General features: G+C 36.1%; 1 protein-coding gene across 1 annotated transcript; it reads left to right on the forward strand.

The window, feature by feature from the left end:
* The first annotated feature begins 2397 nt into the window (after window positions 1–2397).
* PRMT7 (protein arginine methyltransferase 7) lies at window positions 2398–10570 on the forward strand. The gene is made up of 14 exons (XM_086641655.1): window positions 2398–2784; window positions 3375–3609; window positions 3892–4017; window positions 4412–4576; window positions 4664–4782; window positions 4875–4978; window positions 5654–5916; window positions 7456–7686; window positions 8058–8131; window positions 8318–8411; window positions 8497–8646; window positions 8791–8865; window positions 9210–9306; window positions 10180–10570. The coding sequence occupies exons 1-14, from the start codon at window positions 2447–2449 to the stop codon at window positions 10341–10343; spliced, it is 2235 nt and encodes a 744-aa protein (XP_086497781.1). The 5' UTR covers window positions 2398–2446; the 3' UTR covers window positions 10344–10570.
* The last annotated feature ends 416 nt before the right edge of the window (window positions 10571–10986 follow it).

Consider the following 10986-nt stretch of genomic DNA (forward strand, 5'->3'; position numbering starts at 1 on the left):
GTTGAGCATATTTTGGAAGCAATTTTTGAAGGGAAAAACGATTGTGAACTCGAGGACACAGGATCTCCATCGAAAATACCGCCTTTTTTTTTGTTTTTCTTTATAATTCATAATTTAGTAATTCAGACCATGATTATGATTTTGTATTAAACGGTTTCTTATCCTCTATCTAGGGTTGACGATGAAACTCATATTTAACTTTTAAGAGGCATGATTTTAATTAATTAGCTTTCTTGATTGTGCTTCAATATTTCGATTGTTCTCATTTTGTTAAATTGATTTTCTTTTCATTAACTATGCTTTTCAATTCCATTCGTCACGCTTTGGTTAAATTCTTTGAGGTGTATTTTGTTGGTTGATAGACAATAATTTAGATTTATATTTGTCAAAAGAAAATAAATATATTTTTATATATAGAAAGAAAAACTAAAATAATTGGAGAGGAGGGGTGTTTTTTTTGTTGAACTTGACGTGGTGTTGAAACAAAAGTTCTTAATTAATTCGCATATTTGTTTGTTGGATATTTGATTTGTGGATACTCAAAATTGTCAGCATATCAATTAAATAACTTTCCTGGGTGATGTTAGTGAGAAAATAGCAAATATTGACTTGACGTGGTGGTGTTTGATTTTTTGACATTAGCTGAAACCGGCTCGGCTGAATTTGAATGACCTAATTCTTATGAGCCCAAAAATATTTTGAAATATGATTGAAGCCAATTCACATCTCGAATTAGATTTCAGATCTGACTTAGAAAAAAACACTAAGGTGCTGTTTGTTTTTTTATTTATCAGATCTGAAATCCAATTCAGATTTCATATGTTCATTTTTTAATGTAAGAAAATCGAAAAATTTTGCTGAATGTGTCTGAATTGGTTGAAAAAGATCTCACATATTTCAGACTTCAAATCAAGTCTGAAATAGTGGCTAAATGTTTTAATATATCAAATAACGTTTCTGCCCCTATATTTCAGAAAAATTGTCTCAACACCACCGGCAGGCCAAACCACCACCAGACCACAACACCACCACGACTACAAAGCACATCACCACCACATAGCACATCACAACCACATAGCACATCGCCACCACCACCACCACAAAGCATACCACCACCACCACAAAGCAATATCACCATTAGACCACACCACCACCACCACCACCACCACTAGAGCTAACACCAGATGTTTGTTTTCTTCGAAGGAGATCTATGAACCATTGCCAGATCTGGCGAGGGTTTAGTTCTCCTGATATTCGCTTAAAGAGGGAGCAGTCGAGAGGGAGAAAGAGACAAATCTCGCGATATTTTCCATCACCGAGAGGGAGAAAGAGTTGGCACGTGCTTTTCTTCGATTAGAGATAGAGAGATTCGATGAGAGCTGCTATCGGTTAAAGAGATCGAGATTCGACAACAATTTTCCCATCAGAGAGAGAGAGAGAGATCCGACAAGGAGCGAGACGTGAGAGGAGAAAATGAGAAAACCTTAGTTTCTACCACTTTTATTCGGCGAGGAGTTAGGGTTTGCTTATTTTTTGGAAGGCTTAGGGTTTGTTTCGTTTTTTTGAAGGCTTAGGGTTTGTTTGGTTAAATATATTTAATGAGGGGTATAATGGTCAAATTCTTAACTCAGACCTAATGATTCAGCTTTGGAAGACAAACATCTAATTGGTAAATCAATTCGGCCAATTCAGTTCAGCTAATTCAGATTCAACCAATGCAGATTCAAACACAAATAAAAAAAAACAAACAACACCTAAGTAAACTTGTTTAGACAATTTGTATCATTTCAGATACGAAAATATAAATGTGATCAACTAGTACTTATGTTTGCATTGTAAAATAGAAAACCATTTACCAATTATATATTTTCCAATCTAAAAAACTGACTACTTACATGAGCTAAGAGAGAGAGAAGATTATCCGTCACTTTTGATTAGCAGAAGATAGTTGATTACGGAGAAGATAGATTGGTTAGTTTTTGTCTTTCTTCTCTGCTATCTAGAATTTTGAAGAGAAATTTTGAAAAATTAAAAGACATCTGAGCAAAAACCTGGTTGTGTTTGGTCGTGATTCCGTGAAAATAGGTAGCCTCTAAAGAAATATGTTAATTTTTCAGTGTCTCATAGTAATGAATGCTCAATTACTTAAAATAGTAACAAAATGTGTGAATTTAAACTCTTCCATTTATGCACTTTTGTTTTTTCACTTCCTCCCACAAAATCACTTACAAGGAATCCCTAGAAATAAAATACATTTTTTTCAAACAAAAAGAAGCAGAAATAAAATACATTTTCTTGTGCAACTCTCGTACTAATTGTTGGGACTAAAATTGGAATTGGTCAAATACGAGTCCAAAAGAGTAAGTTGTTCATGATGTGGGACCAAATTACAATATTCAATCCCCAATCCACAACATTGAAGTATGAAGCGCAAAACCCCATCTTTATGTCTTCCTTAATCTGTAAAACCCTAATTTCCAGAGTCACCATTCTTCTCCCAATCCGTCACAGCTCTTCATCAATCAACCTCAGCAAAGTCAGGTTCATCCGAACCATGAGTTCAGCAACTTGTCAACGTATATTCCAACTGAAAATCGATCCATTAACAGGTAACTCAGAATGGGTTATAGTGGAAGAAGACGATAATGACACCAAAAACTCACATGAAGCTCTCTTGTCATCTACATCTTATCTTGACATGCTTAATGATTCTCCAAGAAACAGAGCTTACCGCATTGCCATTGAGAAGACTATTACAAAGCCTTGTCATGTTCTTGACATTGGGTAATTTAGTTCATAAGCCCTAATTTTTTTTTTGGTGAAGGACATAAGCCCTAATTTATTGCTAAATATTTCACATTTTAAGCATTTTGGGAGTGGGTATTTTATTTAGGGTTCTTAGGTTATAGAAATAATTGTGATAGAGAGACAACATAGAAGTACTTCAATGTAGAACCATAAATGATCTCTTAGGGATGTTTGGCCGCATGAGAATAGAACGCGATTACTAGGTACCATGTTCCATAATGGTGTTTGGTGCATAAGAATGTATTAGGAATGGCATTTGGGGGTGGGGGTGGGGATGCTTTTCCTCCTCAAGGGGAATCCTAAACCCATGGGGGTGGGTGAGTTGCGATTCCCTTTACATTGATATTGTTAGTTCGATTCACCCTGTTAATATGTTTATATCGATTAAAGTGACTTCGAGTATGCAATAAGTATCCTAGTATCTGATACGGGTATCTGTACGCTAGACAACAAAAAGTGTTCATATTTATACGTACACCTATCTCTTGAGTTTTGGAATTTAGCATATTTCCTCATTTCTCATCAACATCTATTACACATAATCCTACATTATATCATATCCACAGTGCTGGAACTGGATTGCTATCGATGATGGCTGCACGGGCAATAGATTCTAGTGTTGCAAAGGGAGGTATTGGTAACAAAGGGATTGTATCGGCATGTGAATCTTACCTGCCCATGATTAAGTTGATGCGTAAAGTTTTACGCATTAATGGGATGGAAAAGAATATACGTATAATTCCTAAGCGCTCTGATGAAATGAAAGTTGGTGTTGATATTGCCTCTCGTGCTGATATTCTGGTAAGCAATACATTTTTTATCTTCAATTTTTGTATCAGGAGCTCTAATAACTCGATCCAAATTTGTCAAAATTTACTAAAACACCTAAAACTTGCTATTATGAAATTAACAGCACTAAAACTAATTTATTGGAAGGTAATAAGCTACAACTAGTTAATACTATGACAAATACAAATTAATATTTTCTAGTAGATCACATCGCATCACTGAAGGGCTAAAATTCCAACCACTATGATTTCATTTTAAGGTATTAAGCTTAAGCTGTTTCAATTTCAAATACAGGTTAGTGAGATACTAGATTCGGAGTTGTTGGGCGAAGGATTAATACCAACTTTGCAACATGCACACGATAATCTATTGGTTCAAAATCCACGAAGTGTTCCTCATCGGGCAACTACTTATGGCCAGGTCTTTGACTCTGTAGCTGTTCTCTTATGTTTGATTTTGTGAAATAAGTATAAATACTTTTCTGTTTAATGTTTATCTTTATTTTTTTGATAAGGATAACATGGATTTTTTTCAATTTTAATGTTTTTTGAGTTCCATTTAAAAGTAGTTTATGCCAATTCGTTCTCTTCGTTACATTGAGCGATCAATATATCTGATACTTGTTAGTGATCATTTTCACTATTACTACATAAAATAGAAATAAAAACTTGACGACATTGGTTTCTGTTAACATTGATTTTAAGGTAGAACATTTTTCTACATCCGCCAGAGTTTTCCATGACAATGCAGAGAGAGAGAGGGTTTCTTTCATTTATTTCAAAGCTCATGCATATGCATTTATTTGTTGCGTCAGTTGGTTGAAAGCAAATTCCTCTGGAAGCTACACGATATACACAACTGTGAAGCCGAAGCGTTGGATGGCATATGTCTTGCTCCAGTTGGATTGGAGAAAATATTAGGTGTTAAGCCGCAACAATATGCCATGCACTGTAATGCATTATCAGAAGATATACGATTGGTATGGACATGATTTTGTTATTTGAAGTGATGAATACCTTGGTAAAGACACACGGCCTAATCCCTACTCAATTTAGTATCCATTCAGCTGTCAGAACCCTTCAAAATTTTTGAATTTGACTTTTGGAAACGACCAGACAGTCATGGAAAAACTGAGCTGCATGTTAATGCAACTGGTGATGGTAGAGTCCATGCTATCATTTCATGGTAAACACATCTTCGCTTTCTTTTCCTTTTCAGGTAAGTGCAGTACTATGATATCCGTAATGTCATTTAGCTATAATAATTATTATTTTCAGGTGGGTTCTTCAGCTTGATTATGAAGGGACAATTTTCTATTCTACTGCCCCACGATGGATAAGCTATCCTTCGAACACTGAAAGCTCGCAAACATATCGTCCAAGTGAGTATTTATCTTACATCTATCAAATCGTCTCTTTATGAAGCATAGTGGAGCATATGGCAAACATCAAGTTTTAGTATATATCCTTATACTTTTGAAAGGAAGAAAAACGGAAACACTTCCTGTACGGGGACATGCCAGTAGCTTAGTATATAAAATGACATTATCCTAGCTGGTAGTTTATGGATCTAACAAGATTTTGTGAAAGCACACAAGATGTCAAGCTAAGCAGTTGGGGACAAGACAGGTCAGGATCTATCGGGATAAGCTTGGGATCGGTCACCTATCAACTATTTCTACTTATAGACATAATATATATACATCATATATAAAATTAATTTGGGGGATCGCCAGTCTACCCTGATCCTGATCCGGTCCACGAGTTAGTCAGGTGGATTTGGCAATCCCAACTATATAGATGGCAAGATTTACGTAATCTCAAATTACACCCGTCTAAGTGATGAGGGTATCCATTAAGTATTTATATTCGACGTAGCAAAAATATAAAATGAAGTTCTATGTTAGATAAGTTGCCGAATTTGCTTGTAGTCCAAGCTTTGTAGGTATGCGTGACTGCTTGTCATACGTAGAAAGTTCAATTATTGATTGAAGTAGTTTTTGTCTTTAGCAATCTATATTTCACTTTTGCCTTAATTTTTCTTTCATTTACTGCAGATTGGTGTGATCACTGGAAACAATGTGTTGGGTTCTTTCCTGGCCCAGGAGTATCTGTGGTCAAGGACGAAAAGGTTCATATTCAAGCTGCCCACGATGAAATTAGTGTGTCATATAAGCTCATGCATGATATTTATAGAACAGATCTTGGTTATTATGATATTCATACTAGAGATAGTGAGCTCGTTATGTCTCCAGAAAGAATTGCACTTTATGGGGACAAAGGCTGGAGATTGTCCATGTTGAGTGCCTTAAGAAAAGCTGTAAGTATGCTTCACTCTAAGCTTACTAATTCCGCTACGTTTTATTGGAATTTAATTAAACTTGCTGCCTGCATAAATCTTGCTTAAATGTATGAGATCATTATTCATTTACCGAAAACGACGATGATGAGCTGTACCCAGAATTTGTCGAAATATGTTTTGTAGCTATTGATATAAAATGTAAATTTTTTCAAACTTCAATTGCTGATATGCTATGCTATCATGAAATTTACTTCTCAAATAATTCCCTTCCATTCTCTTCCTGATATAACTTCAAAATGTTTTTCTCCACTTGTTTGCTGACTTGACAGATATTGTTTATTCAAGTTGAGTATCTGCTTACACCTCATTTTATGCTTTCTCTACCCAAATGGAACTACCTTTAGTCTTCAGATACAGTGGCTTAAAATCTCAAAGTGACCTTTTAAGACCCAGGAGAGGACAACTGTCTGTAACCTGATATTCTGTGTTGCATCACGAAACTTAGTGAAGACTAAAACCGAAAAACCACCGGAGATAAGAGACAAATCTCAAAGAGTTGTATTTGATTAGTTGTTTCAATACTTCAATGAACCATATACTTGCGCAGCTTTTACCCACGAGAAATTTTACAAGTCTATGACAATTAGTACTAGTAAAATTGCAGTGATATCAAGGTGAAGGGAGCTGTGTTCAGTTTAGCTGAAAAAACTTAATTCAAAAATTAACAAGAAAACGCCAATAATTTTAGAGACTTACACTTTAGGAAGCTGAAACGACCTACGTTGACCTCATTAGCCTCTACCTCACGGTGAAGCAATGGCTTTTGCTTGCATCTTCGTTTCCTTTTAGAGGCTATCATAAGACTGTAAGTTCAATTCAGCGCTAGGTGCTGACTGCTGAATGTTCATGTTGTCTTTGCAACCAATAGTTGAATGCGACCCTTTGGTTTGCGATGCATATCAGCCTTGCAGATGCATATCATCCTTGATTTCTTGCAACCCTTCTGTATGCTTTTGTTCTCTTTGATTCAATCAGCTCCGTTAATTGTTCTACATCATTCCGTATTTCAATATGCATGAGTTAACCTATTTCTAGAAAAACTATAGGCTCCTCTTCTGTGGGCATACTTAACAACGCGGCTTTTCCATTCTTTGTGGTGCTGTTTTACTCTCTGTACTTGCTGTAGATTTGGTTCTCCCTTTTACGTTACAAATTAATGAAGTACAGACGTCTCGGGAGCAGACAAGTGAGGACCCTGATTGTGGACATCATACACATCCACAACCCATTTAGTTACTCTAACCTTACAAGTACATGCAGAAAAGAGTAAATATATCACACTTTCGGTTTGAAATTTACTTTTGGTAGAGTTCAACGAAAGGCCGCGTCTTTCCCTCGGAAGGTCTCGAGTGAGAGATAGCTATTATCACCAAGAAGCATCCCTAAAACCGTCCCAACACACCATGAGTGTGCCGTATTTTTCGTGTCAAGTGATCTTTATCATTTATATCGCGTGCCAGCATGTATTGTTTAATGAAAAGGTTATGTTTCTTGTAGTTGCAGGAGAAAGTTTGTTCCTTGTGCGTTATTGCGGACGACAGTGTTTTCATGGCACTTCTCTTAGCATCGGTTTCAACTGCACAAGTTATCTCGATATTTCCTGGTATCCAACAGAAAGGTGCTCAATATTTGCAAGCTGTGGCTGATGCAAACGGTTTTGCAATGGATCGTGTGAAAGTTTTTGGGAAGAGAAGATGTTTGAGTATGGATGACACTGATCAGAAAAATGTAAGTGTACGACGTTTTAGTTAGTAGTTTAAAGTTCAGATTTTTTTTTCTATAATGCACAGGCTGCAAGAAGTTACCAATGGATTGTCCATTTAGAGAAATCTTAATTCTGCAGTCTGTAACTTGAATGAACGCACATAGTAATGTGGAAACTATATTTTTAGCTTATCATGTGATATAACCCCGTCTGTTATCAGATTCAAAGATTTGGGTTGCACTTTAGGGATAATTCAGGTCATGTTTTTCCGAGTTCCGACTAGGTTAAGTTTGAACCATAAGGGCCTCTTTGGAGGTTAATAATGATTGTAATTGTTGTGGGTGTCTTTTCTTTCCTTCGTTGCTTTAGATGATATGGAATGTCTATCTTTCAGGTTGACCTGTTAGTTGGAGAGCCATTCTATTATGGAAATGAGGGAATGCTCCCATGGCAAAACTTGCGGTTCTGGTAAGTGACATCTTTTTTCTTTTGGATGTTAATTTTGGAATTTGGATCTCTATATTGACCACCACCATTCACATTTGAAACGATTATTGCCAATAGATAGCATTTGGTTTTGTTTTTATTTTCTATCATGTGCCTAGAAGTCGATTTTCTTTAATTTACAATTCGGCATTTTCAATGAGACTTTAGGAAGGAAAGGACAATGCTTGACCCAGTCTTATCCAGAGATGCATTGATCTTGCCTTGTAAGGGAATATTAAAGGCTTGTGCTATGTCTTTTCCTGTGAGTGGCTTCTCTTGTACTAACCAACTCTTCATTTTATGCTTGCTATATTTAATAATATAATATTTAAATTTATGTAATGAAGGACTTGTGGAGAAGTCGTTGTAGCCTTAAAAAGATCGAAGATTTCGACCATTCAGTTGTAAATGCAACCTTAGGGGCCTGTGGCGATGTATCCGAATCACATGAAGGTCTATGCCTACCTTACTTCGTTTGGCAATGTGGGGAGATCAATGTAAGTTATATCTTAGAGAATAACATATAATTTCTAAATATCATTATGGAAGTGCAACTATATGAGGGTTGAAATGTCTTATCTCTCGTCTGGGTGGTAATTCTTTTCAAATAAACGCAGTTATGGTGATCTCTTATTTTGCAGGAACTAACTGAGGTTTTTACTGTCTTGGAGTTTGATTTCTCAAAACCTATAAGCCCGTGTTTTGGGAAAACCAAGGTACTGTCAGGATCTTCTCCCATTAAGTTATTTACACCTCTCAATGAAGAATGTCTTCCCTGCTTAGTTCTCGATTGGCTAATTTTGTTTAGTAGATCTCGAATATTCATAGCCCAATTCATGCTTTGCTAGTCCATTCGGTACAACCATATGATTATCTGCATTTTGCAAAAGAGGATGTGAGAATATTTGTGGTCTTGAAGTAGTAGCAAATGTTCACTCCTCCTTTTGCTGAATTCATTTGATTTAGATATGCTTGTATACTTAACAGACAACACTGAATTCTAGGTTACAAAACCTGGAGACTTTACATGCAATTGTCTGACTTTATTGTGGTAATGCAGGTGGAGTTTACTAAAACTGGTATATGCCATGGATTTGTTCTTTGGATTGACTGGGTACTTGATGCAGAGAGCTCAATAGTACTATCCACAGGACCAGGTATGTTCCTCCGCAGTTTCATGGATATCGGTGAAATTGCTTATCTATCGTTTCAGTAAAACTCAACACTTCCAAGATCCTATCTTTTATGTACGATCAGAACATTTTTCACATGAGATGATCTAAGTTCCGAGGATCTCCTTGTCAAGTGGATAACTTTATCAAGAAATATTCCATTGTAAAAACTAACATGGTAAAATGTCCGCCAAAGTCCAATGAGTTATGAGGCCATATTTGGGGTGCGGAAAAGGAAAGTGATGACCAGGACTAGCAATCCCGTAATGTGCATTCTAGTAATCGCAATGCTTTAGTATACTATTTGGTTTGGCCCAAGAATTGATGTTGTATGTTGATTGTTTGATAGACGATTCGAAGAAAAAAGTAATAGCAAACACGAAAAAACCCATTTTGCTGGGAACGTTATTCATGATGCATTCTCGCAAATCAAATCCATTATGGAATGTGATTGCTGGTAACTATGTTCAATTCTCATGCGCCAAACATAGCCTTAGAGCTTCTAGTGGTATCCTATTGGATAGAGAAGAGTGTATTTTGAAAGAGAAATGTTTCTTTTACCTAAAATTCTTACTCAGAGTTCCGTTGAGCACAGCTGACACATCATCTTCTTGACCACATATTTTCATCAACTGTTAGTTAAAAATCTCAACGATTTAAAATCAAGAGTACGAATTGTGCTATCAATGAATTAAGTAATTAAGTGATTGTAGCATTTGCCATCTTCAAATCGCCTTGAGATCATCTCGTACAGACCACATGAAGTAGTTTAAAATAAATACACTAATTTTGAATTACTGCAAGAGAGTTAATAGCTACACAATAAAGCTTATATGTTGGTCTTTTCTCTGGTTTCAGACAACAGGTACTGGAAACAAGGAGTGAAGTTTCTAAGCAAACCTGTACCAGTTGGTATTGAAGGATCTTCCGGTGGTACGGACGAATGTTATGCGGCTGAGCTTGAGGCATCCTTCAATCCATCTAATGGGGAACTTACCATAAACTATTCTCTTCTACAATAACTAAAATACACTAATTTTATTTTGATGATGGAACAGAGTAGGAAAAATTCCTCCTGAACAGGGGCGAGTTGAGTTTTTAGTTTTTAACTCCAACCATTTCTTTAGTATAAATATAATACATGAACTTAGTTAACTATTATGAGTTTTTTATTTTATTATTTTAGGCATGACTTGAGCTTTTCAATTCAACAATTCTGTTAAGTGTAATAGACATTTATTTTGTTGTATCCTCAGAATTCACATGCCTTGATGGAGGCGCCTTTAAAACTTTTCCATCTCACACAGACACACACTCAAGGTTTTTCGGTTGAAGAAGGTTAGGATTGCCTGACGGAAAATGTCATATATACACTTGCCGTTTTTACCCGGTATACTTGCAGTTGTTCGCACCCACGGTTGAACTTGTTTTTATCTTAACACACTCACTTTTTCTTAACACTAACGTTGGTCAGATGCTTTTGACTTGTTTCAGTCAGTAAGATGAAACCAACTGTATACTCGAACCATCAGTAGGATGAAACCAAGGTGTAACATAAGACATCGGGACAGTCATATTGACAGATGGCAGAGAAAAACATTCCAAAATCATTTTGATAAGTTTCTGTCGATAAGATGAAAACGTTGTTGTATTCAAACTGGCGGA

Source organism: Eschscholzia californica, unplaced genomic scaffold, assembly GCF_041429995.1.
Source record: "Eschscholzia californica isolate CP2 unplaced genomic scaffold, dmEscCali1.0.p SCAF_5, whole genome shotgun sequence".
Lineage (NCBI taxonomy): Eukaryota > Viridiplantae > Streptophyta > Magnoliopsida > Ranunculales > Papaveraceae > Eschscholzia > Eschscholzia californica.

Coding starts and splice junctions, on each gene's coding strand:
- PRMT7 (XM_086641655.1), top strand. CDS start 2,447: ATGTCTTCCTTAATCTGTAAAACCCTAATTTCCAGAGTCACCATTCTT. Junction 2,785..3,374: donor TGTCATGTTCTTGACATTGG/GTAATTTAGTTC, acceptor TCATATCCACAG/TGCTGGAACTGGATTGCTAT. Junction 4,979..5,653: donor CTCGCAAACATATCGTCCAA/GTGAGTATTTAT, acceptor CATTTACTGCAG/ATTGGTGTGATCACTGGAAA.